Source organism: Rhamphochromis longiceps, linkage group LG14 (assembly GCF_057381845.1).
Source record: "Rhamphochromis longiceps isolate RC_006_pf linkage group LG14, R_longiceps_female_GT1.1, whole genome shotgun sequence".
Taxonomy (NCBI): domain Eukaryota; kingdom Metazoa; phylum Chordata; class Actinopteri; order Cichliformes; family Cichlidae; genus Rhamphochromis; species Rhamphochromis longiceps.
In genome coordinates this window covers 5095005-5118509 of record NC_140570.1, presented here as the reverse complement: position 1 = coordinate 5118509, position 23505 = coordinate 5095005, and the positions used below count along the sequence as shown (strand labels likewise).

Sequence of the window (23505 nt, the reverse complement as noted above, 5' to 3'; positions counted from 1 at the left end):
TGTCCTGTTGGAGCTGTAAGGTTCTTGGTCTGCAACCATGTAAAGTGACATGAATAAATAAATAAATGCCATGACTCAAGGTTGTCCAGCAGAAAATTGTATTACAACGACATGCCCCAATTTAATTTTACTTATCACACAAGGTGCAAATCCTTCCGGTTGTAATATTGTGCTATTTCTAACGTGACCTTTGCCTTAACGTGATGGCATTCATTTATATAGTAAAATTATATGAACGCGGTGCTTTGTCCCATCTGTACTCGAATGTTCTTTTCCCCCCTATTTTTTTATAGTAAAAGTGACCAGGATGATGTGAAATCTACCTATGAGACTGCGTGAGCTTAACAGAAGAAACGTTTACCTTTACTGCATTCTCAGTTGACGCAGGACTCCAAGCGGCTTAAACTTTAGAGTATCGCGAGAATTGATCAGCTGTTATGTCTGCGTGTTTTTTTTCCTCTCTCTTTTTTTAAGACTGGTACTGGTCTGTCAAACACGTGGGGAGGAGAGTGTGACTTTCCACTAGTGTACGTTTCAAAAAGCTCACGTTGTTAGTGTTGCTATCATCGTTGCGGTACCGAGGACCCAAAAACATTGTAAGTAAAATAATTAGTCCGTGAAGGAAGTGGCACACTGAAAGAGACTGTTAGCTTTTAGTTTTCTATTTAATGCGTACATGGTTGCATGATTCAGTTTCATTGACATTTATGTGAGTATATTTCAGGGAAAAAAAACATTCACTGGCATTTCTACTGTTCTCTGTGGGTCGTCAAATGTTTATTGTGTCGCCATGTGATCCCATGTCATTGAAAAACTAGCCTACAAGGCAACTCCTCCTAACTTGCCATTCAGAACAGCACATGTAGCTTCTGTTGTAGAAGTTAAATTTCCGCACTTGCTTCGTTTTGTTGAGCGTGCACGTGCCAACGTAGGAGCATTGCTTCTCGGATAATAATAAATGCATTTTGGCCCACAGTTGGCAGTCATTGTCGCCAGGCCGGCTAGCAGGCTAGCATGAAGGTCTAAGGCCCATGCGGGGCATTGACAGTCTTTGGCTTCAAATGTCCTTTACCCCTGCATCGATTACAGATTCCCCCTCGTTGGTGCAGTTGGGTATAGTTAACGACTATGTATCACACAGCTTTATGTTGTGGCCCAGTACGTCTGTAATTCGGGGATATGAAACTCTGAAGTGGCTTTAATAATGTAGCCACCTACCAACAGTCTAAAAATAATACAGTGGAGGGAACGTGCCATTAGCTTATATTTTTTCATGTTTAGCTAGCGTTAATTTTCATAAACATCAAAGCCACTGTGGTTGCTAGGTAGCTAACTTCATGCTTTGTATCCTGCACTGCGGCCTCCAAACTCCCCTATATGCATTTGTTATATGGGATTTGACATCTTACTGGCTGCAGGTTGTTCAGTTTAGTACGGGGCACAACTTCGCTGTTGGATATTTTGTAGAATCTGAAAAATTCGGCATTAAAAAGGACCTGTCAGCGTATCGTAAGCTAAAGTTGTTATAAATTGCTGCCTGCCTATGAGAGTCTAAGCATATATTTTTGCGCTTCTTTCGAAGGTTGTTTAGGTTTTAGTTGGCTAATGCAAAGAACTGAGAGGGATAACCTTATAAAGACAAAATGAATCGCTTGAGTCACAAATGAAAGTGGTATTTTGGTATCACAACGAATTAATTTTTCCTTACCATATAGTCATGTAACGTTAAACTTCGAGAATTATATATGAAGGTTCACATTGTGGCCTTTGTACTTCCTAGCTAGCTAATTGTGTTAGCCGGTGTTTGACGATGGCGTGAATGACCACACGCCACGCTTTTGTTTTGTTTTTATTATTATTATTATTTTTTGTGGGACAGAAAGCATCACCACTATCATTATTGGGAACTACACAATGTCCCGCAGTTGTAGTATTAAGACATAGCTAGCTGAACGCTTTTAGCATTTATTGAGTCGTTGCTGAAAGACAGCTGGGGTGTTGAGGCGCACCTTCTGTACATCACTGGGGCTTTGGTCACATGTAAACTGGACTCGTATGTGTCTGTAGCAACGATCAACGCCACCTAAGTTTAAAGTTGTTGGTAGCAGCATGGCTCCTGTATGGTCTTGACTTTTGGCCACAGGGCATGCAAGACTTGACAGCCTACTGTATTAATATCCAGATCTGTCTGTAATTCGCTTTGTAACTCACGTTTGTTTACATAAAATAATTTGGTTTTCATTTATGTAAAAACTGTCATGTTCATTGTTAATTTTTCTTAGTGATGACAGTGAGTCCCAAGGTTCATTTAACAGGCATGATGATGATTAAAGGGATATTGGAAAATGTATGACATGAAGAATAAAGTTTAAACGCAAACAGGTGGGAATTAAGTGACACTGAACTTGTTGGCATGAAGGTCTTTTGAGGCTACATAATAATTTTACACCAGTCTGTCTGTGCTGGCATGATGTAAGGGTTATAACATGTAAAATAGTTTTATCATTCCTGTTTGAACAGCCAAGGTCACAGTAAGAGACGATTTTACAGTTTATAGACAGTCTTGACTATAAGGCCAGGAAAGGAACCAATAAAGACTTGTCTGACTTGTAAGGACAGCTCTTCATTTGACAGCTTGTTGCTTCCGTTGTGACCTTTATATGGTGAGTGAGTTGCCCTTGGATTTAACAGCAACACATACAAGCTACACATAAAGCCTGGGAGCTTCATGTGTAGCATCTTTGCTGGTCCTTTCTGGACAGATCTTGAATGTTACTCCTGGGACCTGCTGGAACCGCTCGCCCAGTTTGGGAGTCACTGCTGTAAGTGCTCTGAATGCCACTGGGACCACTGTTGCCTTTATCCTTCGTTTATTCTCTAGCTCCCCTCTGAGCCCTTGGCATTTCTCAAGCTTTACGTATTTCTTTTTCTTGATTTTTGCTTTCATTTGGTATAGCTACATGTACTACTATGGCTTTATTACTCTGCTTGTCCACTAGTAATATATCTGGTTGGTTAGCCATCGCCAGTTTGTCTGTGTGTATCTAGAAATCCCACAGGATTTTAGCTTGGTCATTTTCAACCACCCTGAGGGGCATATTCCATTTTGATCTTGGGACTTCCAGGCCACACTCTGCACACATGTTCCTGTATACTGTGCAACCCACCTTGTTACTGGGTTTCATGCAAGTTCCATGCATGTATCCAGGTAGCAGAGGTGGCTAACGTTTGCTCCATTCCATTGTCTATATCCATAGGCAGTCTTGGTAATGATTTGAGTGATTTGCACTTTTAACCTGAAATTTAATAAAATAAAGGACCCCCTATTCCACCTTGTATAAGTAGGAGGGTGATGCTGAGGATTGCCACTTTATCAGCATTAGCTTTCTGGCCAAGCTGTGAATGCCATTAAGTTCTTTTTAAAAGGACAGAGTTAGTCAAAAACCCTGCATCCAAAACAAAGCTATCAACACTCGGAGCATTATCCCTTTCAGTTACATTGAACAAGGTATGAGAGTTCTGACTGAAATCTTTGCAGAAAGGGACACCTCGAAAACATGAAGTTTCCAAATATGTTACTTTGGACCTTTGACTGCTTCTTCAAGGTCAAATAAGGTCAAATTTTCATTATGTCAACCTTTCATAAAATGCTTCATCTTTAAAACTATGCTTAAAATTCTACTTCTGTGTTTGTATTGGCAAGATTTAAAAAATTATACTGGTAAATAGTGATTCTAAATATCACATAGTTTTGATCCAACACGTTTGACCTCTGATCTCATTTTTATATTTCACATCTGCCTTTTCTCTTTTCTTTTTTTTTTAAAGATTGACCCCAAAAATGCATTGTATTCAGGGGTGGAAATTAACACCCACCACTGGGCAAATGCAGGTAAATTTATGAAGTGGCTTGTAAATTTGAGCAATAGACAAGCCACCACGGCAGGTTTAAATTTAAACAGAAAAAATGATGTTCAATTTGCACTCCTGACCTGTCTGGGGCAGCAATGCGCTTGGGTTGCTGCTAGTTTTTATTACCACTTTGAATCGGCAGCACATTTAAAAACCTTTGCCCATGCAGCAGTATATTAATGACTAACATCATATTGTGGTTGGATTCTCAGTTGTTCATCTGACTAAAGTTTGACCCGTTTACTGCATCCTGCGATTGCATTTGTCCCTAACCATTGGGAATGGTCATGTTAACTTTTATGGAGTGAAAAAAGTTAGCAGTCATCCTCCAGCTTCACTGTGTTTATATTATGTTAACCATAGCTGCGTACCTAGCAACCACGTAGCACATCATTGTATGCTAGGTAGTTGACTTCAGTAACACTACAAACCTCACTACTGTTTAGTTTTTCAACATAAATGACAGAAATAATAGTTTAATTTTTCAGAAATCCCTCAGTCAGAACATGGTATATAATCTTTAGATCATAGGTGTCAAACTCTGGCCCGCGGGGCCAATTTTGGCCTGCAGCCTAATGACATTTGGCCCGCGAAGCCATACCAAATTATTATTAGAGCTGGCCTACTGTTATTATACAGCTAATATGTATATTGTTCAGTATTAAGCTTTGCTTGTTCCATATTCAGTTTTTCAGCAAAACTTGTTTGAGTCCATAAGAAGAGATTCATTCTTAAATCTGGAGGAAGGTTTTTTTTTTTTTTTCTTCTTCTTCAATAAACATCAATGTTAGCCCACGACCTTGTTCCAGTTTTGAATTTTGGCCCACTGTGTATTTGAGTTTGACACCCCTGCTTTAGATAGAAACTAGCGAGCTAACTTACTGCTAACTTCAGACTCCATTAAACTTCATAAATTAAACTTAATTTTTACACCTGCTAGAGGAGCCACACTGATCATTTTATTAAAGATGAAAGAATTGAGACAGTTTGTAACTCTGTGATGCTACAGTGTTTGTTTGACTTTGTGACCAGAAGTGGAGTTTGACGTTATTAGCAGTTTCCGGGTCCAAACTTCAAGACCCAATGGAAAACCAGTTGATCCGAGTCAAGTTGTGGCGAGTTTACAAATCAATATCTATTATTGGGGATGGAATCGAGAACTGGTTCTCAGTAGTCCAGTTCCATAGACTTGTTAGTCTGTTTTCCTGTCGATCCCGTTTATTGGTTCCATTTTTACTTGCACTACAATCAGCTGACTCAAGTTTGCCTGTCAGAGTAGGAAAACGGTGATCTCCATTTCTACCTTTTCATCTTTCTACAGTAGAATCACTGTGATGATTGCTTTAAAGTGTTTTTGTGCCGGTTTTTAACTTTGCTTTGTGCTGTCGGCTTCATTTTCATACTTAAATGTTAGAGAAGGGTCATAAATGTGTGTTCATAACAGGGATTTGTGCTGGTGTAATTAGCCTAGCCTAGGTTTATACTGTTAACTGGTGCAATTTATTTGCAGGAATGTAATGTTGTTGATATGCTGCTTAGCAATGGTGGTCACTGTCAAAGCAAAGAAGATGAGATCCCAGTTAAGGAATCAATGAGTGATATAGATGAGAGAATCAGAATCTACCAGAATAAACTAAATTCTTAGCAATTCTCACCCCTTCCTATTATCCATTACCTACTCCTTCAAAATTTCTGTGTAATCAAAGTCATGTTACCTGGATTTTATTCTGTTATTTTTTTTTAAATTATATTATTGCACACAAAATGTCTAAGAAGAAGAAAAAAATGTATTAAACTAAAACAAAATACAATACTATTCCCTAAAAGTAAATAACACCCAGGTGGACGTTTCCACTCTTGGAGTGCTGCTTGAGGGTAAAACTGCTTCTGTGTCTGGACAGTAACTGACAGAAGTTTGAAGATATTTAACAAGCCAATGTGCATAATAATGAATCTGGTACTTTGAAAAACAAGCCTGGGCAGGGTTGGGAGGGGTTTTTTTTTTGTTTTGTTTTTTTTTAGTATTCCAAGTAGAAATGGTTTCTTCCAAATTGTTTTATAAAGCATGTGTGGGATGCCCTCTGGGCCTGGTCTTTGCTGTTTTGTAAAGATTTAAATGAAACATCAGTAATGGGACAATAGAATTCCTCATTCACATTTAGCAGTTGCAGTTCGGCACAGCATTTTAAAAAGACAAACAAACAAACAAACACAAAAAGCAAGAATTCCACTTGCACTGGAGGTTCACTTGAGGAATAATGGGCAGGGAAAAGGAACCAGATCAACCTTATTTACAAATTGAGATTGAGTGGCAGGTCCATGATGGAATGCAAGCATAAAGCCAAATCTTGTTAATGTGATCATTTGAGAACAAGATGACATAGATTTTGAAATTCATATTATCTGCTAGGAGGCTGCTCCAGTCTTTCTCTCATCTACAGCACAGACCATTAAAAATGGAACAAAATGCAATATTGTTGCAAACATGACAAGACCTCTGTCCATTTGTCACATGAGGACTGAAGCAATCCAGGCGGCTGTGGAGCCAGAGGCAGGGTATAACTGAGACGGGTAGTTTGTCACAAGAGCGAAATACTGGCAGAAAATGAGTACTCTTGTAAACCTGTGAGTAATGTTTTATAGCTCAACACTTGTCTTCTTTTCTAATGTGACAATTTATCACATCTGAGCTCTGAATAGGAAGTGGAGTCTAATCTGTTTCTCAGTAGTTCAATTCCTTGGAATTGTTAGTCAACGCTAATCGGCTCCACTTGCACTATACTCCACAGATTTCAGTTTATGCCACAGGAGGAAAATAATGATGTCATCTACAAGGAGCAGAAAGCTAAACTCACCTGCAAATGCCACTTACATCCACTGCTTAGTTACATAATGCAATGATTGACTGCGTAGTTTGCAAACATCCAAAGCTGTCGGATGAAACTGTAACAGCTGTGCAGGATAACAGAACAGCTGCAGTTATCCAGAGCTTGTTAAAACTATACTTCCTAAAGCTTATGCTTGGGTTTTTGTTTTTAAGCATGGCATCATTTGCATCTCTCTTTAGACCTCATAGCCATTTATTCATAGCTATAAAGTGTGGCTGTAGTACCAATAAAATTACTATAATACACATGCTATACCTCCCCTGACAAAGACCTTGTACCCTTTTCTTCTCTTGGAACATCCAAGAGGTTATTTAGATGAATAGAAGTTGAACATCAAACAGGAATGTAATTGGTGAATCAAAATACATTTCAAGGTTGACATCAAATTTACCACTTGTGTTCAAGCAACTCTCTTAATGTCAGGAATTCTAGAATTTAATTTCTGACTAGAATTCATTTCTAAATCAGCCTGTAGTCAATAAGCATGGTTTTCACACATCCGTAAGAAGTTGCATTTAGCTTGAAATGTTCCTCATACAAATGTTTGTGTGCTGTTGTGGCTTTCAGGTGTAGCTGCTAGTGTCTTGAGGAAATGCCACTGAGGTTTCGCTCTGTTGTACCCTATACACTGCCCGGAGTACTCGCACTGATTGGATGGTGGTGGTACATCTCACGAAAGAGAGAGCGGCTCATCAACCATGACAGGACTGAGGGAACTCCAACCACTACGGACCTTAAAACATCTTCAGCAGATGGTAGCAATGGTTTGGTGGAGAAAGACACTGTATCCCCCACAAATGACACAGACAGCCCCATTCACAGACCTCCAAATGCCAGTAACCAGAGAACACAACATGAAAACATTTCACAGATCCATTTCCAGCACACTGAAGCATCACCGTCACTGGCACAAAGTTCTGAAAAGTTTTCATGTAATTCTGAGAGAATGAAACAAGGAGTCCATAGGCCTCCACAGTCAGCACTGCCATCACTTGATAAAGATGACAGCTTGCAGGTATCATCAAAAGACCGTAAAGACCCAGAGAGGAGCTTGTCACTTGCCTTGGGAACAGAGCTCAACCTAGTGAAAGATCCAGTATCTGATCTAGAAAGAGCCACATTTTCCTATCAGTCTACCAAAGTCACCAGCTCCTTTCCCACAACATCGCTGCTTTCTGGTGCAGAGAGACCAGACCCGGAGGGGGAAGTTGCAAAGAACCACAGCACTAATAATACACAAGATGAAATGATTGGTTGGGATGAGCATGCATCCAATGTAGAGAGGGTGGACCCATCAGAAGCAGACTCTCTGGATACACCTCCACCAGTGCCGGATTTTCACCAACACATTCTGTCCAGCACACCAACTGACCCAGTCCTGGCCTCTACATCCCTAAGTATTGTCCAGAACACAACAGCAGTAACACCAGAGGACATATTGGTACACGGTAGCCCTGGAGAGGAGCATGAGCTTGAGGATCTTGCTGCTCGACTTATAACTAAGGTCATCTCAGCTGCCACCCAGGAAGTCCTTAGTGTCACAAGTTGCCAGGTTGTGGACAAAAGTCTGCCTAACTGCAGTAGTGGTGGACTATACCCAGAGCTCGAGCCAATCATAGCAACACAGAAACACCATCATCTCTCGACAAGCCCTTCTCAGGTAGGCTGTGATTGTAGAGAGGCAACAGAAAAAGAAGCGCAAGCAGTGCCTAATGGCTGCTCCTCATCTCCAGTATGGAAATCTGTTGATGTCAGTCACATAAATCATCAGAAAAATGCTGTTCACAGCAGCCACTGGTCAACACAGCTGCCCCAAGAAGCACAAACCTCACCTGTGTTGAACATTAAACTAAAAGGTGACGAGGCTGCTCCGCTGGCCGAGGACTCGGCCTGCAGCACCTGCCACTCTGAGGATGGCATTAGCAGCGAGGATCTTCAAAGCAGCTTGTTTGACAACCAAAGTGATGTGATCCAGCTTACAGACCTCTCTGCAGGAGAAGCGGCACAGGGCCAGGTGCAGGCTGAGAGTTTGACAGAGGGCTTAGTTTTGTCTGCAACTGAAGAAGACTCTTTGGATGCAGCGTGTGAGATAAAGGGGCTAAATGCAGTAGGTGTAAGGAATGGAGCTCATGGGACATGTGAAGTAGAGACGGATCAATCTGGAGGTGAGATTCTCTCTCACTGACTTTTATATGTTTGTCATGATAGCTAATTTTTATTTTATTTTTTATTTGAAGAATGATAACAGTGAGTTAAGAAATGTGGTGTACATCAGCAGATGCAGTATTAGTAGTAATTTGTTACACAAACTCATAACTCGGAACATATAGAGGCTCATTTGGCCTTTTTTTTTTTTTTGCAGTGTATTCCCGGTTATCGAGCAGTGGGTCAAAAAGTGCCCAAGAATGTGATGCCTGTTAACAAACATGTAAATTAGGACAGTGACAAGATCAAAACTGATGATGCCGGGAATCTGAAAATTCAGATGCTGTCATGCTGAGATTGATTGTTTCCATTGCCAGGTTCTGATGTAAACAGTATGGACTCTGTGGATAGCGGATGCACTATGGGTGCCCTAGAGAGTAAGGGCAACCATGCTGCCTCAAGCACTGGGCTGATAATCTGGGAGATTGAGGTACCAAAGGTGAGTAAAGACAATTCATGTGAAATACAAAACCATATATTTTATCCATGATTTCAACGCTGTACACCTCACACTACTCAATTAAAATGTTAATGTATTGTATGCAGGAATGCTATCATGATTCTACAACTAGGCAAATTTACTTTTCATAATTGTAATGCATTCATAAGAAAGCAACTTAAATATGACCCTGATTAGTGGATTTTGCAAGACATTCTTGTTTGGTTAATTGGGCACATGTGAGGTAGATGACTTTTTATTGCATATAGAATAAAATCCTGTCTGAATGAGTGTAAATGCCTGTCCATATTGGCGATTCTTCTCATCAGCATCAGGAATATTTTGAAATATTTTATTAAAAAATATAAATATAAAGAAATAAAAATACTTTTGTTTTGAAGTAGAAGTATAGCAAGCTTTTGACATAACTGTGTGACACTTGGAGTTGGTGGTTCGCTCCTGTATTGAAGATGTAATGAAAGAATAGCTGTAAAAATCAGGGTCACTGGACGAGCACCAAATTTGGCCAATGCCTATCTACTTTGAGGTACTGTAATTTTATTAAGGTAAACTTTTACATGGCTTCATTGGGTATAGTAAAATTACTGTACAAAAAAATTGCTTATTATGGAATTACCAGTAACTGAAACAAATCTTCCCAACAACTGGCAGCCAACTGGGTTGAATAGAATGTTGGACCACTCAGGACCGTAAGTAAAGGGGAAAAAACTTTTTTTTTTTTTTTTATTGGTTACAATCACATTAGAATTCTGAATATCCTCTGACATTAACATTAGCAAACAAACTGGGCTTTGTGACATGCGTTTTCAAAGCTGAGCAGTTGTCTATATTGCGTATTTAAAATATTTTGTCATAACTTGGTAGGCAGCATGCTAGTGGGTTTGATTAAATGTTCATTTAAACGGTTTAAAGGAACTGTCCTGTTTACTCAGCATTGTCTGTTCTACCTGTCCTGTTGTACCAGCATCTTGTAGGGAGGCTTATTGGAAAGCAAGGTCGTTATGTGAGTTTCCTAAAGCAGAACTCTGGAGCAAAGATCTACATTTCTACCTTGCCTTATACACAGGAGTTCCAGATTTGTCACATAGAAGGTGAGTACTGAGGGGTTTGTCCCCACATCTTTCCATCTTCTTTAGAGATTTGTGAACAAATGTGATTTTGACCATAGGAGAAAAGCGCAAGCATTTTAAACTCCTGTTTCTTACTTGTTCGTTTGGACTAGTGGTAAAATTTGACCTTGCGTGATCTTTTTCTAGGGACACAGCAGCAGGTCGACAAAGCCCTGTCGTTGATTGGGAAGAAATTTAAAGACCTGGACCTCAACAATCTATATGCTGCACCACCACCTCCACTTACATTACCATCTCTTCCCATGACTTCATGGGTGAGGAAAAATACTTGTGTTAATGATACTTTTTTTTTTACCCCTCCACTGTAAGGCGGATGGGATATTGTCACTCCGTCGAGCAAGCATGTGGAAAAGACACCCAAGTTTGTGAATGCGATAACGAGGCGATGTAGGAGCTTCAAACTGATACCATAGGTGTATCTACTAAAAGTCTTGTATAATTTTGAATCTGTGACCCTGACCTCAAGGCCTAAGGTCAAACTCTGAAACTCTTGTGAATGTGAAACCTCGAACAAGGCAACATAGGATTTTGACACTGATACCGTAGGCATGTCTACCAGGAAGCTGAGGGGTAGCACTGGCGGCTGCCAGTATTTTTACTATGATTATTGTAAGTTAAAGAGAGATATTTTATATTCTCCTTTTGCATTATCATTTACAGAAAATGAATACATTTGTACAACATTGAAACTGCTTTCCCATTTTACACACAGCTCAGTCTTTAGACTTGAGAAATTGAGTCATGAAGACGTGTATGAATGCATCAGTTCATAAATGTTAGTTAGCAGGGACATGTTCCATCATTTGTTTTAATAGTTCTGTGGGTTCTTTCATTTTGCCTAAGAAAAAATGTTTACAAATTTAGTCCTGGGTTTTCCATTAACATTACCTCACCTGCTTATAGTGCTGATTTATACCCCGTCTGTCCCTCTGTTATAAATATGTTGGTGTAACTGTACAGTTCTTCAAAAACTGTTTATGGAAGACAACCACAGTGATTGTCTGTTTGAGTAATAATGGACTATGACAGAGCTTCCCAAAGTCTGGGGCCCGCCCCCTAGGGAGGGCGCAGAGCCATTGCAGGGGGTGCGCGGTATGAAAAGGCAAAAAACAAACACAAAAAAACACTCTTGGACACTGCTAGCACGGGGCGCCCACAGAAACGCAAAGCAGGAGATGAAGCATCGCTGAATAGGTTTCCAAACCAACTTCATTCTAAGCCAAAGACTAGAAAATATGGTGAAGCATATCTTCCCTTTGGTTTCACCTGCACAAGTGCCGAGGTAGGTCTCCCCTTCAGAATTGGGTTTCCCTTTGTTGGGAGCAGCGCTGGGCTCTTCAAATCACGGACAAACAGGATCCCACATTCTTGATTTTTAGTTCACAAACACTTTTTATAATAACTAACTACTCCTGACATTTTGGAGATGTTAGCTCTTTATACAGTAAAGTTACAGTGGGATAAAAATAATATCAGGCTGATCCTGCCACGATTTGTTCCCCCGGTTCAAATCACAGACAAACAGGATCCCACAGCTGTTTATGTTTTTGAACCCGTTTTGCACAGAGAGATATTTTTTGAAAAATGCATTGACAGCAATGTTGAATATTATTACACAGGAAAAAACAACTACACGTAAAATAATCACACGGTGACGCCTCTGCCTTTGTAAATGGAGGGACAGTAACTACGTGTGTGTGTGTGTGTGTGTGTGTGTGTGTGTGTGTTTTCTTCATTGGTCACTATTAAGGATTCAGGTGAATTGGTATTATTTAGAAAGCATAGTAGATGAAGAAACGGTATGGAAGCAAACCTCGGTGTGAAGCTCTGCATCATGCTGTTCTTTTCATTTAACACAAAGTGACTTGAAGAAATATTTTGTTAATTTTAACTTAAGTATAAACCAGTTGTGAACATTAATAAGAATATTTTGATTCAGATGTATTACAAGGACTAGAAACATCATACTTATTCTTCATCATACATTTTTAGCGTTAAAGTAGTAAAGCTAAAGTGTTTTAAGTCCTTAGAGTGATGAATTATTTGGGTATGCTGATATAAATATATATATAAATGAGACTGCATTAATTTATTTTAAGGTTTGAGAGAGTTGTTTGTAGTTTTATGCATGACCAACATTTGTTTGATATTTGTCTTCTCAGCTTCTCCTTCCAAGTGGAGTCACAGTTGAAGTGATAGTGGTGAACATCGTGTCAGCTGGTCACGTCTTTGTCCAGCAACACACCCACCCCACGTACCATGCCTTGCGAAGCCTTGACCAGCAGATGTTCCTTTGCTACTCACAGCCAGGCACCCCTGCCTTGCCCTCACCTGCTGAAAGTAAGCTTAGTTGTACTGTGGATACTGCTAAATGTGTAAAATTTTAGTAAACATGCGCAACTATAGGTTGTTTTAATGAAACTTTGACATTTAGTTTATGGTTAATTTAAAATAATCTTCACTGCATCGGTGAAGCTGTAGTTCACTTAGCTCAGCTTTCTAGTTAAGCAAGTTTTGTTTAGTTTTTTTAAATTGCAAATACATTTTTAGTAAACTAACAAGGTCCCTGTGCTTTTGTTTATTCTTTTTCTACATGAAAGTAACCCAGTTTGATACATGGCTGAAATAAGCTAATTGTCACATGCAGTGATTTGTTTTTGTTTTTTTTTCAGAACTTCTTAACAACAAGCTAATTTAGTAAAGGTCATTCAGCTACTTTTAGCTTTTATTCTGTTTTTGTTTTTTGTCTCTTTTCTGTTATCCAGTTGGTGTGATCTGTGCAGCTCCTGCAGTTGAAGGAGCCTGGTGGAGAGCTCAGGTCATCACCTTCTACAAAGAATCGAATGAAGTGGAGATCAGATACGTTGACTATGGAGGCTATGACAGAGTTAAGATTGACTCACTACGGCAAATAAGGTTATTATAAGAGATCTCACCATATTAAAACTTGTATTCTAAGATGGCGTCATTTAGAGTGTTTGCTTTATAAAACGTGCCTCACTAACACAAGCACTTTTTTTCCTGTGCTTAAGTGCTTTCTATCTAACATTCATGCTCCTCAAGAGAAACTTGGTAGATATTACGCATGCAGACTGGAACAGCCAGTAGATTACCTCCCATCCCCAAACAAAGCATTTGCTGATCAGACAGTTTAGTTGTTGTGTGATTCTGGTATTTGTAATACCTTTTTATTTGATTCAGAATTAAGAAGTGTTAATGCCAAAGTCAGCGAGAAACTAACTAATCTCCTGCAAGGTAAAGTTGCTGCAGAAAGTTATCCCAACATGCAGACTAGAGAAGCTGGGAATCAAAATGCCAATGTTCTGATTAGTAGATGACCCACTCTCCCACATCAAAACTTTTTGCTGTGGGGCACACTCAGTTCTTGAACTTTCTAATGCCCTAACCTGAAATTATGGAGTTTTTTGAAAGGTAAGGTTAGCCCATTTGGCATTAGTTGTATGTATATATCCACATTTATAATGGCAAATAAATAAAGGTGCACAAAAGATTATGGTTGTTGATGTTGTAGAGTTTATCCACCAGAGGGTATTCTACTTCTGTTGGCAACAGGTTCTAAGGCCTGAGTTAGACTTCTGTAGTAAAACCTACGAGTGAATCTACATGAATGGACAACATTACTCAGTGCTGCATTATTTGCTAATTACCTTGTGGTTGTGTCCCAGTGTTTTATGTGTATTTATGGATTTTGGTCGTAGAGAAGCCCAGACTTCCTTCACCCCGACCTCTTCTTCTAGCTTGTATTGTCAGACACAGATGTTCCCAAGCCAGCTAAGGGATCTTATCTCTCCAGTGAGTATTGGGTCTGCCCCAGGAAATCCTTCCAGTAGAACATACCCAGAATACCCCACTTAGGAGGTATCCAGCAGGCATGCTAGTCAGATGCCTGAACCACCTCAACTGGCTCATTTCAGTGTCCTTTCAGCAGCTCTACTTTGCCCCTCTTGAATGAAAGAGTTCCTCACTCGATCTCCAAGGGAGAGCCCGGTCACTCGTTAAAGGAAATGTTCCCCTCTCCTTGCAAGTGTCAGCAAGACCCATAGATACTATCCCCTCCTTGGAGGATTCCAAGTAACTCATCCCTGGCCCGTATGGGGCACTTTTCCAGTCTTTGCCCTTTTCTGCCTGTGAGCCATGGTTTAGGGCTTGGAGGTGATGTGAAGCCAACAGAACCACATTATGTGCAAAACATGAAGATGAAATCCTCTGGCCTTGAGAGCTTTTTGCCATTGAAACCCCGAGGGATGCAGTCAAATCCCATTTCCAGGTTAACAAAACTCATCTAGACTGGGTGGGCAAACGCCTATGCACCCTTGAATGTCGTTGAGAGGATACAGACCTGGTTTCAGTGCAGGGACACTGGACCCTAATTTGTGTTGCATATGGGTTATCTGAATCACTTTGTCTGACCCTCCACTCAGGACTAATTTGCCATGGGGAAACAGTAACAGGGGGCAACTTGCCCCTGGCAGCATAGCTTCTGGGATCACTAGAACACAAACCCCTCCACCATGATAAAGTGGTGGTTCATGGAGCAGCTTATGGAGACATTAATTTATTATTTGTAATATTTGGGGGTGGCTACTAGGCCACCTGGTCAAGGTTGGTGGTCCAGTTTGCATGCCAAATAGTTTTGGGCAAGATACTAATCCCAAGTTGCTCTCTGATGCATCCATCAGAATATGAAAGCGTGTGAATGTTGGATAGAAAGCACTAAAAGCTTAGAAAGAAAAAAAGTGCTTGTGTGACTGGGTGAATGAGGCAAGTTGTGTAAAGTGCTTTTAGTGCTCAGAGTAGAAAAGCGATATAAATGAACTATCAAAAACTGAAAGTAACCAGAAATGCATAATAAGCTTCTGGGGTATGGAGCAGATTGCCTCAATGCTGCTGACCAATGTGTAGTTAAGAAATGCACATCAGGTTGCATGATAGGTTGTGGTGTAGAATTTCAGAGCAGGTTGTGGTTACAATGTAGCTAAAGCATGGATTTCTTACTGAAGCAGAATTGCTCAGTAACACAACTGATATGACCAAAGTTGAGCAAAGCATAACTGAATAATACATGACATGCGTGTGTGCGACAGAGTGAGAAAAATCTGCCAAACCAAATGTTTGTCGTCCGAATCAGTCAGTCTGTAGTTAGACTGTTTGCTGTGGTTGGATATACAAGGAGTTCCTACAGATTTCTCTAGCTGTTTGAGAAAAGGTCTGCTAGTGGGAAAAAATCTTTTTAGGCAAATTCAAGAAGATTATCAGCAGAATTTGTTTTGTGTGTTGTAGTTGACAAAATAAGTATATTGAGAATAATTTTATAAGTTAAACAGTCAGTGTAGCTAGTGTTAAAGGTCACGTTATCATTTAGCGCAGTCGAAAAAAATATATTTATTAAACTGCAAAGTGTGTATATACACTAGTCCAAGTCTGCTCATTGTTATTTTCCAGGTCTGACTTTGTGACACTACCATTTCAAGGTGCTGAAGTATTACTCGACAACATTGCACCACTACCAGGTACAGTTTGGAAAAGTCTTTGGGGAGATAGTGGTGTACCTACCTAATGTCAGTGGCAATTTGTTAAAACAAAGTATAAACTTTGCCTTATGAAACCTGCAGATACTCTTTTGCTGGAAGGATACCTGCTGTGTTGTTCTGAAATGTGTTTAAATTGTCTGTGATCAGGAGAGGATCGTTTTTCAGCTGAGGCCACATCAGAGCTGGAGGAAATGACCAGAGGAGTCTCATTGCTTGCGCAGGTGAGACCACCATTCTCAGTGACTTTTTGCAATGTAGAAAAGTTGGGCATTACTAAGTTGCGTGTTTGTTTTGGGGTTTTTTTTTGTTTTGTTTTTTTGCTGAAGGTCTCCAGCTATGATAACAACACAGGCCTCCCGCTGGTCCACCTGTGGAACATGGTTGGAGATGAGGTATGACATAAGTCTTGGATCCTTGCCACTGTTTTCATGTTACCTCTGTACCTCTAATATCTTAATTAATGATTCTAATCCTATTCCTTTAAGACGCAAGTCACTGATCATTTTGTTTCTTTCCCCAGCATAGTCTGGGATAGTCAAATATGCACTGCTATGATGCCACTTTTTTAAAATGAAAACTTGATTTAAAGTTAAATTAAGTGTAAAGTAGTTTTTTTTTTAAATTTGTTTTTTTTAATTGGTGACAATGATGCTTATTTAATTGATGCCCAAAACCTCAGGCAGCAAGCACAATTATCCTTTTTTTTTTTTTTTCATGTATTTGATTTTTTTTGAGTTGTTCCCAGCTAGAAAGACCCCAGAGAGTAAAGGCTGGGATCTCTTTAAACGACTGGTCTCAAACACACTTTCTTTAAATCATCCGATAATCCATCAGAACACTGACAACGTAGAAGAGAATAGAGAGAGAGAGAGAGATGATTACTGATATTACACAATATACACACATAAATGCATAAGGCATCCTGAATTGGTTTTAACTGTAGTGATTCACTGACTGTTGGTCTTCTTTTTGCAGGTTATATCTGTGAACCGTACACTGGCAGAGAGGGGCCTGGGTGTTTGGGTGGATGGATTTTGAACTTGCATGGTCTCTCAACTTCATCAAACAGTTCACTTGACCTAAAAAAACTAAAAAACAAAAATTCCCTCCTCTCATGCTATTGCCCCTTCTCCTCCTTCCCCTCCTTTAAAAAGAAATGCATTGTTTGCAGGTATCATGGACATGATGAACAAGAACATAACGCTACTTTAATATGACAGCCTTCCATTTTTGTTCTTGCGTTAAAATAGGAGAAAGGAATTTGTCTTTTAAAAAAACAAAAAAAACTTTTGCACACTGACAGTGGATCGAGTGAAAGGACAGGTACCTGCATCAGTCTAATGTAGTCATCTGTAGGTTAGTGCATTTCAAAGCTGCCTGGCTTGTTGCCTGGAGTGAAAGTGGGGGACACAAAGCTTACAGCACTGCAAAGTGTAGAGATGGTCAGACAGTGTTCCCTGTGGGAGCACTGAGCTAATCTACCCGGCCCTGCGGCCTCAGAGCTCGGACTTCTCTCTGGTCTCCTTTAGCAAGGACAGAGGAACTACCTTGTTGCTTTTTGCTTTGTTTTTCTCCATGAAGCTGATTTGCAATACCAAATAATGACCATAAATGACCTACCATACAAAATGTGGCTGAATGATTGCTCTACATGTTGGCAGGATTTTTTTGTTTGTTTTTTTGTTTTTTTTTTGTTTGTTTGTTTGTTTGTGTGTGGGTGGGGGGGTGTCCAGGTCCAGATTTTTCATCTGAGGAAGCAGATCGTTACTTTGGGGCAATGCAAGTTCCTCAACGCGAGATGTTCAGTTTGGCTGACAAAACTGCAGATTGATTTTTGAGGTGCTGTTTAAAACAAACAAATGAAATAAAAAAATCAGTCTATTTAGTCTCCCCCATTCCTGAAGGTTGATTATTTTATACACAAAAGGTGAAATGAACCATATGCAAGCTTGTGATTGAATGTACTGTATTTTCAAAACTACCAAATGGTTAAAAATCAGACTTAACGACTAAATTCAGTTAGTGTCATGAGTTTCCATTTACGGTGGAGACTTTCTGCCTGTTGTGACACAGAGGGACTTCTTCTACACTTGGAAAACTTGGTTGGTTTGACAGAAGGCCATACTTCAGTACTTCTAGTCAGACATGTTGAGGGATATCTTCAGCTTCACTGAGCCATGATAAGCAGGCTCAACAACTGGCTTTGTTAACTAAATATACTCATGCGAACAAGTTGAGTTCTAATTTACAAATTACATGATCGCAGCTGTGAATGAAGTACCTAATGTGACAGACTGAAACTGACCTGATGTGTCGGAAGCTATATTTGGAGGAATATATATAAATATATATTTGACTTAAATCCAGAAGGTGTTATAACACAGAAGAACATGTTTATGTATTTAAAGTTGCCTGTACATGTAAAAACTCCTACACGTCTTTCATTTTGGTTGGCTTTAACCATTTAATATATATTAACTGACAGTCTTTTGGTTTTTGTATAACTGCCAAGATGTATTCTAGATTGTGGGGGTGTGTATGTGTGTACATATATAAAAATGGAAGACTGTACTGGAACAAAGAAAAGGGATGAAGTTTTAATTATTAAATATAAAATGAAACTTTAAGGCAACATTGGGTTTATTTACTGCCACTTATTCTTACACGATAGCCTTGATGTTCTGACCTGCACTAATAAAGTTCAGTATCATGAGTTGAGAGGAGGGGGGGAAAAAAACTTGACTTGGGCTCCAGAAAGATTTTGATCTGATCCTGAAGTAGCCATGTATTTATTAGCGGTTCACCATGATGGTGTGCTTCTGTTAATACTGGGCTAGTTTTTTATGGGGGGGGGACAAAACCTGTTGTCTTTAACAGTAAGAGCTTGGAGTCTTTAAAGGGAACTGATATTAGCCTACTGCATAAGAATTTATTTATTTAAGCTAGCTGACATGATGTAAGCCTGAGCATCTTTCATAAAGAGGCTTCAGAAGAGGAGCAACGCTTATTGTGGCAAGCTGGCTTGAATCACAAATAAGGATCAAATGTTCATATACTAAAACCAGACTTGCAGAGATGCTGAGCACAGGTCATAGCTCACCACTGAAGAGAACACAGGACAAAAATGTACTGCAGAGCGGATGGAAAGAAACTATAAAATGAACAGATTATTTCAACCCATTTAAAAACTGAAGATGTGGTTTTACTGATCAATGGAGCAAGACAACCATGCAAGAGCACTCTTCTGTCATTTGTCGAGCTGGACAGCCAATCAGTCCAATCACATAAAACTGCTGGTTTTGGTTCAGTCTGTATTTAAATGGTGACATGATGAATCTACAGATTTTATTTATCAAACAGTAACTTGTAATGGTAAACTCAAATTGTCTGTTAGCAGTTCCTCAACCTCATTTTAACATGAAAATGTTATAGTGAGTTTGCAGGGCATGAATGAATCCTGGAATGGCCCACGTTTAAATGATATGGACTGTGTGCACTTCATTTTTTTTAATTTTTTAATTTTATTTTTTTCTTTAACATGAATGAAATCACTGTTATTCTAGCAATAAGGCAGCTTTATTCTGACTGAAGAACAGATTAGGGAAGGGGTTACCTGTTGTTTAATTTTGCTAAGAACGTTGACTTGATACTTTTTGTCAAATTCTTGATTATAGTCAAACTCAATGCATCTCTCATATGGTTAATTCAGTGGTTTAGTGACTCAACCCGTTCAGATACCTTGTGGAAGAAAATGGGTTGGTTGTGTTCAAACCATAACATTGAGTTATATGAAATTAGGCATGCATACAGTGTGCTTAGCATCAGCCCTATTGGCTTTTGCATTTTTCCATCCATCCATGTTTTACATGATCTCTGCTCCCATGTGTGTATGTTGGGGTTTTTTGTTTTGGGGGTTTTTCTTCAATTCATGCTGGTGTTTGTCCTCCTAACAACAATCCTTCACTACAGCCTCAGATTATGATGCTTTTGTTCATTTTCCTGTAGATAAGATGACTGTAATTTTCTATAACACTGAAGACAGAAAGATAAGGGAACATTATTTTTTCGTTTCTAAGATTTCTTCCATTTCATCCTGCCCCTGCCAGCTTTCAAATGTTTTCAAGCTGTGGGACTGACTATTAGGGTTTGTATCGCTAGTCAAGTCATCATTTGATTATTTAACTGGATGTTAAACTGTTATGCCGAAAATCAATTGACATGTACAGATCAGTTTTTGTTAGGATTATATTAAGTTTGATTTGATTGTACAGATCTGTTAGGAAAAAAAATAAAAGTTCTTGAAAGTGGTTTCAAATCGTCTGGAAGCGCCTCGTTTTCTGTTTTCTTGTAGTATAAATTGTTTATACTGCTTTGGTATCATCTCAGAGTGTAGTGGTTAACACACACTGAGCATGAATCACAAAGATAACCACCGTTGTGATATTCTTCATCTGAGGTCTAAGATTATGTCAAGCCAGCTAAGAAAATTTGGCTTTGTTGAACTTTGTTGTATACTTGAATGGAACTGATACCATTGACTGATTCCCACGCTCACCTAAATAATTCTGGGACAATATAATTTAGTTTATACAGTCCCAATCAAAAGTTTAAGACTTGAAAAGACATCTGAAAAATGGCAAAAAAAATATCATACTTTGCATGGTTGGAGCTTAAGGATCCACGTAGAGCTTCAGCATGTAACAAGAATAAATGGGAGTGAGAAAACATTTCTTGAGCATGAAATTTATTGAAAACGTTTAAATTGAAACAGGCTGTTTTACAGCTGATCAAAAGTTTAGGACCATGTGCCTTTAAAAGGCCAAATCAGTGCAAAAATGTGAATTCATTGTCCTTTTCTGTCATGTAGTCACACTGTCAGGATGTTGTGATGGCAAAGGCAAAAAAGCTTTCCCTTTTTGAACGTGGTCGGGTTGCTGAACTGCAATAGCAGGGTCTCTCGCAACGCACCATCGTTGCTGAGGTGGGACACAGTAAGACAGTCATTTGGATCTCCAAAAGTTGATTCTGTTCATCTGGACGTAGTGTTTTCAGTGGGAGAAATGTTTTGTCACTCATCCAAGTGACTTCTTCAGTCATTGAAGACTGAAGAAGCTACATCCAGATGAACAGAATCCACTTTTGGAGATTTACTTACCTGGATGATTGAGCATGCATCAAGAAAGTAATTTGGAATTTCTTAAATGATCCTGAGGGTTATGGAATAAAAAGGTCAAGCGGAAGACACCAAAATTTCACCAGCACTGAGATGGAGGATCCAGTTTGCTGTGTCAAGACACTGGCTGATCCTCAACCCAAATTAGGGCCTTGACTGGTGCCGACTGCAGCCCCATAGCCATCAGACAGCATCTGAGACCGAAAGGCTTCAAAAACATGAAACGTCTTCAAAGGCTTTGACTCCTTGAACGCCACAGAACTGACCGTTTGGACTTTGCACCAAACATGAGACATGAAAGGTGGAAGAAAGTTTTATTCTCTGTTGAGGAAAATGTAACCTTGATGGTCCTGATGGTTTCCAAGGTTACTGGCATTACAAGCAAATCCCACCAAAGATGTTTTCTACACAACACAGTGGTGGGGGCGCCATAATGGTCTGGGTTGCTTTTTCTTCAGTGGAACAGTGGAGCTTCAGGAAGTGCAGGGGCATCAAATGGCCGCTAGCTATGAAGAGAACATCCCTCATGACTGAGGGCCCTCATCTGTGTGGTAACGACTGGGTTTTTCAACAGGACAACGCTATAGTACACAATGCCCGCAGGACAAGGGACTTCTTCCAGGAGAATACCGTCACTCTTTAGGCCCATCCTGCGTGTTCCCCTGATCTAAATCCAGTTGAGGACCTTTGGGGACGGATGGCAAGGAAAGTTTACAAAAATGGACAACAGTTCCAGACAGTAGATGCCTTTCTTGCAGCTGTCTTCGCCACCTGGAGAAATGTTCCCATTCACCTCATGGAAACGCTTGCATCAACCATAATTAATTTTAGATGTGATCAACAATAACGGTGGAGCTACTCATTACTGAGTTCATGTTTTGAACTCTGATTGCTGTTTTGGGGGGTTTATGGTTTTTTTTGGAGGTGTGGTCCTAAACTTTTGATCAGCTGTAAAACAGCCTGTTTCAGTTTAAGCGTTGTTTATGATAAATTGCATGCTTAATAAAATGTTTTTCTCACTCTCATTTCTTCTTGGACCTTGTTAAGATCCAACCATGCAAAATATGATTTTTTGCCATTTTTCAAGTGGTCTTAAACTTTTGATCAGGACTGTATCTATCTGACGCTGCCAGGTTGCACCTCAGACTCAAGGAGCTCAATGATGCCCTGGTCCACATGTCGCTAAATTTAAGTATCATTTCATGAGGATTTGGCTCAGGCATGTGGGCTCCATACAAACTACTATGCAACATTTTAAGTTGTGGCAACGCTGGATCTTTTTTTTCTTTTACGTTTTTACTTCAATTTTCAAGGTGTCTTTGAATTCAGCCCTCTGTAGATTGATCACTTTAATTTCCTGACTTTTGTTCCTAACATTATCCAGTCCATATACAACATGATTTCTCCCACCCCTTTACGATCTGATGTGTTTTGTGAAATTATGTTTTGTGAAGTGATTGATAGCTTATAGCAACAGGAGTAACAGCTCAATGTGGTTGAAAGTTTGAATCTGAAACAAAAGGTTGTGAATAATCAGCTAAAATAGTTCGCCCGACGTTTTAAGAAATAGAGCTAAAACTATCGACGATAAAGGACGAAAGAGTTAAAAAAATATTTATGTTAGACACCAACATCTAGTTGAAACTGAATAAACCAGAGGATGGATATTTTGATCCCAAAGGGTGACTGCTGAATTCTTTTGACGTACAATTGTGAGCAAAATTAAGTCATACAGTCTGTTCCTCAAAATGTTAATACCCACAAGTCAGACAAGCAACAGCCAAGCCTATGTTAATTATTCAGTTAATAGTAGCTTTGAGTCTCTGGCCAATCTTGTTAAAAAAAAAAAAAAACATCAGCTCGCTTGAAACTTGCAAAACAAATTCACGATGTTTGTTATTTTGCATACCAGTTCATGATGTGGTTTCAGGTAAGTTATGAACGCCAGTCTGGGAGACAGAAACTATGGTGTTTTGCTCTTCAAATACAAGACTGGTCGCATCTGAAAATCTTGATTTAAATTGACGCTTTTCCAGTCTTTCCACATTTCTTTCTGTTCCATAAGCTACTTCAGCTCAAATTTATCTGTTTCGGCCTTGCAGTATCTCAAATACACATTTTTCATCATGTAAGACATCGAAAGACTTTATGATGAAAGACATTTTCAATCTACACCAGAGTTACA

At 39.5% G+C, this 23505-nt stretch overlaps 1 protein-coding gene across 1 annotated transcript; it reads left to right on the top strand.

The window, feature by feature from the left end:
- The first annotated feature begins 427 nt into the window (after positions 1-427).
- akap1b (A kinase (PRKA) anchor protein 1b) lies at positions 428-20454 on the top strand. The gene is made up of 11 exons (XM_085379697.1): positions 428-596; positions 7368-8965; positions 9323-9444; positions 10430-10556; positions 10722-10849; positions 12758-12935; positions 13361-13511; positions 16059-16126; positions 16295-16368; positions 16474-16539; positions 17123-20454. Exons 2-11 carry the CDS (start codon positions 7393-7395, stop codon positions 17183-17185), a joined length of 2550 nt encoding a protein of 849 aa, XP_085235823.1. The 5' UTR covers positions 428-596; positions 7368-7392; the 3' UTR covers positions 17186-20454.
- Positions 20455-23505: the final 3051 nt, after the last annotated feature.

Coding starts and splice junctions, on each gene's coding strand:
- akap1b (XM_085379697.1), top strand. CDS start 7,393: ATGCCACTGAGGTTTCGCTCTGTTGTACCCTATACACTGCCCGGAGTA. Junction 12,936..13,360: donor CTTGCCCTCACCTGCTGAAA/GTAAGCTTAGTT, acceptor TCTGTTATCCAG/TTGGTGTGATCTGTGCAGCT. Junction 16,540..17,122: donor GGAACATGGTTGGAGATGAG/GTATGACATAAG, acceptor TTCTTTTTGCAG/GTTATATCTGTGAACCGTAC.